We start from the raw sequence: 7263 nt of genomic DNA, 5'->3' as shown, positions 1-7263 counted from the left end.
GAGTCCTCCAGTCAGTGTTTCTTCCAGACTTTTTTCTCCGGGGGGGGGGGGGGGGGGCACTTGATATTTTCGGGGGGGGGGGGGAGGAGATCAACATTTTTCGGAAGGGGGGGGGGGCGGACACTAGTAAAAGTGTATTTACTATATAAAATCCATCTCGTTCGGGGGGGGGGGGGGGGGGAGGGGGGGAGGGGGCGGTAGACTTTCTTCGCGGGGCGACGCCCCCCGAAGAGATGCCTGGAAGCAACTCTGCCTCCAGTGCGGACCGCAACCTCCCCCCCCCCTTCAAAGTCTATAGACTCATGACCTCTAATTCTGTTGATTTATCGATATCTTACCAGGGAGGTACTAAAATGATGATTGCATTAGGGGTCGCCCTACTGGATTGGGGGTGGGGGGGGGGGGGGGTGGTTGCATTTGTTTTCCAGCTGGACGAGGAATAAACAGGCCAAGATCTATATCAAACTAATCGCACACTTCTTTGAATCAGCATTTGTGCTAGCATTTTCCCGCACATACAAGAGAATGTTATTTGATTCTTCCGTCAATTTTTAATTAAGCAGCTCTTAAGTCTTAAAGGAAGTGTTATAGCAAAGATGTTTTGGATAACTCTAAGAGAAACTTGAAACCCAAGACTCCTAATTGCTCCTAAAAGTTAAACCGCGAAGTTATTATTAGAAGAAGTTATTTTATCGTGCCAAGATGACATATTTTCCAGAGCATTAACTTTTGCTTTCTGAAGTTGTATGGAAAACACCCACGCTTAACCACGATTTCCTCTGACACGTTCAAGGTCACCCTGACAGCCTTATAGCAACTAAATCAGTCATGTTCCACTAGTGACTTCTGAGAGCTAGAGTTGGCAGCACATAGTTTTCTTTTGTATGTCAACGTTTGCTTGACATACATACATATTTAATAAACCGGGAGTGATCTCCCCTAAACTTTCTCGAATATTCTTATATAAAACAACAGGGGATGGGAACTCGGGCTGTAGACATGATTTTTAATCCATTCTAGATACTTAAAGTTTTAAAAATAGAATAATATCTCGTAGACAAAAGAATTACACACCAAGTGAACGCCAAATAAAAAAGTGCATAATAGTGCGCAATATTATTAGTACTTTAAAAATTTACATTAGTTTTTGAGAAATCGGAAGTAGTAGCGTAAATTACTACTTCCGGTCAACGGAAATTACTCAAAATTTAACAGAAGGTAGAGAATTAGATCTTATACTTACATGTGAAATTTCATTTATCTATCTGAAATAGTACTCAAGTTATAGGCTTTTGAAAAATTCAAAGTAGAAAAAGTACCACTTCCGGTTATCGGAAATCGCTCAAAAGTTGATACGGATCTACGATTTTGATAAAATACTTATATATGAAATTTCATCAACCTAGCTGTAACGGTACTCAAGTTATCGTGTTTACACACGGACAGACACACAGACAGACAGACACACAGACATACGGACAGGATTGCAAAGCCCAGTTTTACAGAATGGATCACGCATAACACCTCTTAATTTTGATAAATCTGGATTGATAATTTTTGCCCGATTAAAATAAGTCCTCTATACTTCGGATGTGATGAAGGACTGAGGTGTAATACGGTGAAAATTGTTAAAATTTCAAGTGATTTTTGTGCACGATTACAATACTTTCTCTATACTTCGTATATACGAGAAAGTAAAAAGAACAGGAGTTTTATCATAATTATTAATCAAACTGTCACTCTCTTCTGATGGCTGCCGTTATATCAAATTTGAGATTGTAATCATGGTTGCGATAAGTCCCGAGTTCGAAACCCCGGGCAGACGAGGCTTGATAGCTGGGGACTGCCACTCTTCTAGGAGAGACAACTCCAAAATATAAAAACAAACTGCTGCCTTGTAGTTTGCTTTTAGCTGGACAAAGACATGGAAGTAAATCCAAAAAGAAAAGTAGGCTGAAATCGGAGTAAGTAAAGTAAATTAAGTAAAGTTCCTTTTCAAACCTGACGGTCTACGGGGCAAGTGAAGTTCACTTGTTTCTGTAACCTCGGCATATGAAAAGATAGTGTGGTCAGCACTATGCCCAGCCGCTTTTACTTTCCCTAATGTGAGTTAGGTACCCATCAGAGCTGGGTGGACTCAGGGACGGTCTACTGACTAGAACCCGGATATGAACTTGAGACTTACGGGTTAGCAGTCCAGCATTGGAGTCAGGAGCCTAATGGCGCATAACCATTTGACACTTATACTTAATTATGTTGGAGGGAATCCTTTTCAACATTAAAATTAAGAATGAACAAGAATAAGAAGACTTAACTTTTAAAAAGTTAATTGCAATATTGATTAGGAACTGAGTCGAGTTAAACTATTAACACCCAATCAATTTTAATTAAAAACCTACTCATTAAAGAAAAAAATAGCTTAGGTGGTTGGCCAAACATCAAAGGACACACTTCTTTTCAACAAACAAGTAAAGTCTGCCAGTTTTGTTTCCTTGTATTTTATTTTGTAGTTGACACAATGGCCAAATTCTTTCTAGTTTTGGTTTCTTTTCTGGCATTGTGGCAAGTGTCATTTTCAGATGAATCTAAGGTAATTTTCATTTAGACCATTTCGATTTTGTAAAATGTATCCATACGTAAGTGTATACATGTGTTTTTCGTAAATTTAAAAACCTCAATTTTTTCCAGACACCTGACGAGATAGGTGAATTCTGCACATTAGGTCTGACTGTATCCACCGAGATCTCCAACAACGACAGTTTCATCATCCAGACGCCAAACTTTGGCAATGGCAGCTACGCTGAGAATTCGACCTGTAATTTTGTCTTCATCTCTGGCGACACACCTCTCATCGTCAAAGTTATTTTCAGGTAGGTGAAAGGTATAGGCGGGTTGGTAAAAAGTTATTTTCAGGTAGGTGAAAGGTATAGGCGAGTTGGTAAAAAGTTATTTTCAGGTAGGTGAAAGGTATAGGCGGGTTGGTAAATGTTATTTTCAGGTAGGTGAAAGGTATAGGCGGGTTGGTAAAAAGTTATTTTCAGGTAGGTGAAAGGTATAGGCGGGTTGGTAAAAAGTTATTTTCAGGTAGGTGAAAGGTATAGGCGGGTTGGTAAATGTTATTTCCAGGTAAGTGAAATGTATAGGCGAGTTGGTAAAAAGTTATTTTCAGGTAGGTGAAAGGTATAGGCGGGTTGGTAAAAAGTTATTTTCAGGTAGGTGAAAGGAAAAGGCGCTATTGCAGGTTAGTACAAAGGCTAAGTTCCCCGACCAGTTAGGTTAAAAGACATAGGGACCATGACCGGTGTGAAGGCGCATTCACTATAACAGCCTGGTTAAAAGGTGAATACATTAATTTAAATTGAGCTTGTGTAAAATTGTGGAGGGGGGGGGGGAATAATAATGATATCTATAAGAAAACTAGCCCAATAATCCCCCACCTCTCCCCGTCCACTTTCTATCATATGGCTGCTTCCCGTTTTCATAAAATTTAAAAGTTCAATAACTGAGAAATCTTCGATATATTTTTAAATACCTTGATAGGTGAGTATTTGGGTATCTTTCTTGAACTTGGTATTGGAAAATTGAGAACGACATGCAATGCTCTTTTTATCCCCTCACTTAAATCTAAAGAACGACACGCATTTCTCCTTCCTTCCTCACATAAATCTAGAGGACACGCATTTCTCCTTCCTTCCTCACATAAATCTAGAGGACACGCATTTCTCCTTCCTTCCTCACATAAATCTAGAGGACACGCATTTCTCCTTCATTCCTCACATAAATCTAGAGGACACGCATTTCTCCTTCATTCCTCACATAAATCTAGAGGACACGCATTTCTCCTTCCTTCCTCACATAAATCTAGAGGACACGCATTTCTCCTTCCTTCCTCACATAAATCTAGAGGACACGCATTTCTCCTTCCTTCCTCACATAAATCTAGAGGACACGCATTTCTCCTTCATTCCTCACATAAATCTAGAGGACACGCATTTGTCCTTCATTCCTCACATAAATCTAGAGGACACGCATTTCTCCTTCATTCCTCACATAAATCTAGAGGACACGCATTTCTCCTTCATTCCTCACATAAATCTAGAGGACACGCATTTCTCCTTCATTCCTCACATAAATCTAGAGGACACGCATTTCTCCTTCATTCCTCACATAAATCTAGAGGACACGCATTTCTCCTTCATTCCTCACATAAATCTAGAGGACACGCATTTCTCCTTCATTCCTCACATAAATCTAGAGGACACGCATTTCTCCTTCCTTCCTCACATAAATCTAGAGGACACGCATTTCTCCTTCATTCCTCACATAAATCTAGAGGACACGCATTTCTCCTTCCTTCCTCACATAAATCTAGAGGACACGCATTTCTCCTTCCTTCCTCACATAAATCTAGAGGACACGCATTTCTCCTTCCTTCCTCACATAAATCTAGAGGACACGCATTTCTCCTTCATTCCTCACATAAATCTAGAGGACACGCATTTCTCCTTCCTTCCTCACATAAATCTAGAGGACACGCATTTCTCCTTCCTTCCTCACATAAATCTAGAGGACACGCATTTCTCCTTCCTTCCTCACATAAATCTAGAGGACACGCATTTCTCCTTCCTTCCTCACATAAATCTAGAGGACACGCATTTCTCCTTCATTCCTCACATAAATCTAGAGGACACGCATTTCTCCTTCATTCCTCACATAAATCTAGAGGACACGCATTTCTCCTTCATTCCTCACATAAATCTAGAGGACACGCATTTCTCCTTCCTTCCTCACATAAATCTAGAGGACACGCATTTCTCCTTCCTTCCTCACATAAATCTAGAGGACATGCATTTCTCCTTCCTTCCTCACATAAATCTAGAGGACACGCATTTCTCCTTCCTTCCTCACATAAATCTAGAGGACACGCATTTCTCCTTCCTTCCTCACATAAATCTAGAGGACACGCATTTCTCCTTCCTTCCTCACATAAATCTAGAGGACACGCATTTCTCCTTCCTTCCTCACATAAATCTAGAGGACACGCATTTCTCCTTCATTCCTCACATAAATCTAGAGGACACGCATTTCTCCTTCCTTCCGCACATAAATCTAGAGGACACGCATTTCTCCTTCATTCCTCACATAAATCTAGAGGACACGCATTTCTCCTTCCTTCCTCACATAAATCTAGAGGACACGCATTTCTCCTTCCTTCCTCACATAAATCTAGAGGACACGCATTTCTCCTTCCTTCCTCACATAAATCTAGAGGACACGCATTTCTCCTTCATTCCTCACATAAATCTAGAGGACACGCATTTGTCCTTCATTCCTCACATAAATCTAGAGGACACGCATTTCTCCTTCATTCCTCACATAAATCTAGAGGACACGCATTTCTCCTTCATTCCTCACATAAATCTAGAGGACACGCATTTCTCCTTCCTTCCTCACATAAATCTAGAGGACACGCATTTCTCCTTCATTCCTCACATAAATCTAGAGGACACGCATTTCTCCTTCCTTCCTCACATAAATCTAGAGGACACGCATTTCTCCTTCCTTCCTCACATAAATCTAGAGGACACGCATTTCTCCTTCCTTCCTCACATAAATCTAGAGGACACGCATTTCTCCTTCCTTCCTCACATAAATCTAGAGGACACGCATTTCTCCTTCATTCCTCACATAAATCTAGAGAACGACACGCATTGTTCATTTCTTCCACAGGTCTTTGAGCCTTGAGAACGACACCTATTGCTCCAGAGATTACCTGTGTGTCTATGGAGTCAGGTACTGCGGGCTGTGGGATGAGGAAAGGGCGTATGAATACATTCTTCCGGCCAGAAATACGTTTACTATCGGCTTTAAGACGGACGAATCTTTTCAGGAAGCGGGCTCACAGGTGAGGTAATCTAGCTAATCTATGCAGGACTTTGGCTTACAGGTGAGGTAATCTAGCTAATCTATGCAGGACTTTGGCTTACAGATGAGGTAATCTAGCTAATCTATGCAAGACTTTGGCTTGCAGGTGAGGTAATCTAGCTAATCTATGCAAGACTTTGGCTTACATGTGAGGTAATCTAGTTAATCTATGCAGGACTTTGGCTTACAGGTGAGGTAATCTAGCTAATCTATGCAGGACTTTGGCTTACAGGTGAGGTAATCTAGCTAATCTATGCAGCACTTTGGCTTACAGGTGAGGTAATCTAGCTAAATTATTTAACACAACGGTCGACGTTAGGCAACAAATACCCAAGCTATGCCACTGTCAATGACGTCATACGAGACATATCTCAAATACCCTAGCTACGCCACTGTCAATAACGTCACACGAGACCTATTTCATTTTCAATCCACAGCTCGAAATTCAAGTCCGAGACTACGAAAACGAGACCCTGGATATCGCTGCCTCTGGTGTAGGTTCGAGTCCCGAGAACGTCAACACCACATCCATCACGCTGGACGAGCTGGTGTACGAGGACAGGTGCGAGGGTCTGCCGGACCTCCCTGAGGTTTTGGACGACGTGGATTATGACGAGTTTGACGAGGGCGAGGCCGAGATTTCTACCCCGATCCCAGACGATAACGCCGTTCTTACCCCAATCTCCAACCACGATTCTGGTGACGGCCAATCAGGTGACGTCATTGCAACCACCGAGAAACCACGTGGCGACGATGATGAATGGGGTTGGGACGATGATGAGGGCGCTGGTGTTGAACCCACCCCCGAGCCACTGGAGGATGCCAAGAACCATGTGAACCCCACCCCTGGCCCCCATGACGACGAATGGTAAAATTCCGCCGTTAGGGCGAGAATTGGACAAACTTAAAAAAAAATAAAAAAAATTAAATACGGTATCTGAACAGCTGTTAGGTGTTTCCAAAAGTTTGTGTGTGAGGTCAAATGGTAACATAGGAGTTCGAGATTTTAAAATGGTAACATAGGAGTTAGAGATTTACTATACTAAATTTTGAAATAAAAATCTGTAGAGTGTTTTCTGTTACAAAAACTGTTATATAAACAATTTGAAAAAGATGAGGTAGATTATGAATACAACGGAGATAGAAGCCATGAGTATGTAAACAGCTTTAATTGTTAACCGGCAAGGACGGAAGTACAATGCACAAGGGACATCACTCAAGATAACAATATTATAAATATAACTAATACAGAAGAGTGAGTTCCCTTGACCTCACAATTATTTCAATCTATTACATCCCTTTACCCTTAGAACACAATAACACATCTCTCAATAGAAC

The 7263-nt window shown here is 41.3% G+C and overlaps 1 protein-coding gene across 1 annotated transcript; it reads left to right on the top strand.

Annotated features, from left to right (window-relative positions):
* Positions 1-2407: 2407 nt before the first annotated feature.
* LOC131926987 (uncharacterized) lies at positions 2408-6859 on the top strand. Its single transcript, XM_059282620.1, has 4 exons — positions 2408-2590; positions 2689-2870; positions 5731-5905; positions 6363-6859. Exons 1-4 carry the CDS (start codon positions 2519-2521, stop codon positions 6795-6797), a joined length of 864 nt encoding a protein of 287 aa, XP_059138603.1. The 5' UTR covers positions 2408-2518; the 3' UTR covers positions 6798-6859.
* Positions 6860-7263: the final 404 nt, after the last annotated feature.

This window comes from Physella acuta, unplaced genomic scaffold (genome assembly GCF_028476545.2).
Source record: "Physella acuta isolate Inbredline_101_S28 unplaced genomic scaffold, ASM2847654v3 ptg001357l, whole genome shotgun sequence".
In the NCBI taxonomy this organism is placed as follows: domain Eukaryota; kingdom Metazoa; phylum Mollusca; class Gastropoda; family Physidae; genus Physella; species Physella acuta.
Note: the sequence above shows the minus strand (reverse complement) of the source record. Positions and strands in the feature narration are given on the sequence as shown.

Bases quoted from the DNA above. Each gene is read 5' to 3' on its own strand.
- LOC131926987 (XM_059282620.1), top strand. From the start codon at position 2,519: ATGGCCAAATTCTTTCTAGTTTTGGTTTCTTTTCTGGCATTGTGGCAA. The intron at 2,591-2,688 runs GTAATTTTCATT...AATTTTTTCCAG, and splicing joins CATTTTCAGATGAATCTAAG to ACACCTGACGAGATAGGTGA. The intron at 2,871-5,730 runs GTAGGTGAAAGG...TTTCTTCCACAG, and splicing joins ATCGTCAAAGTTATTTTCAG to GTCTTTGAGCCTTGAGAACG.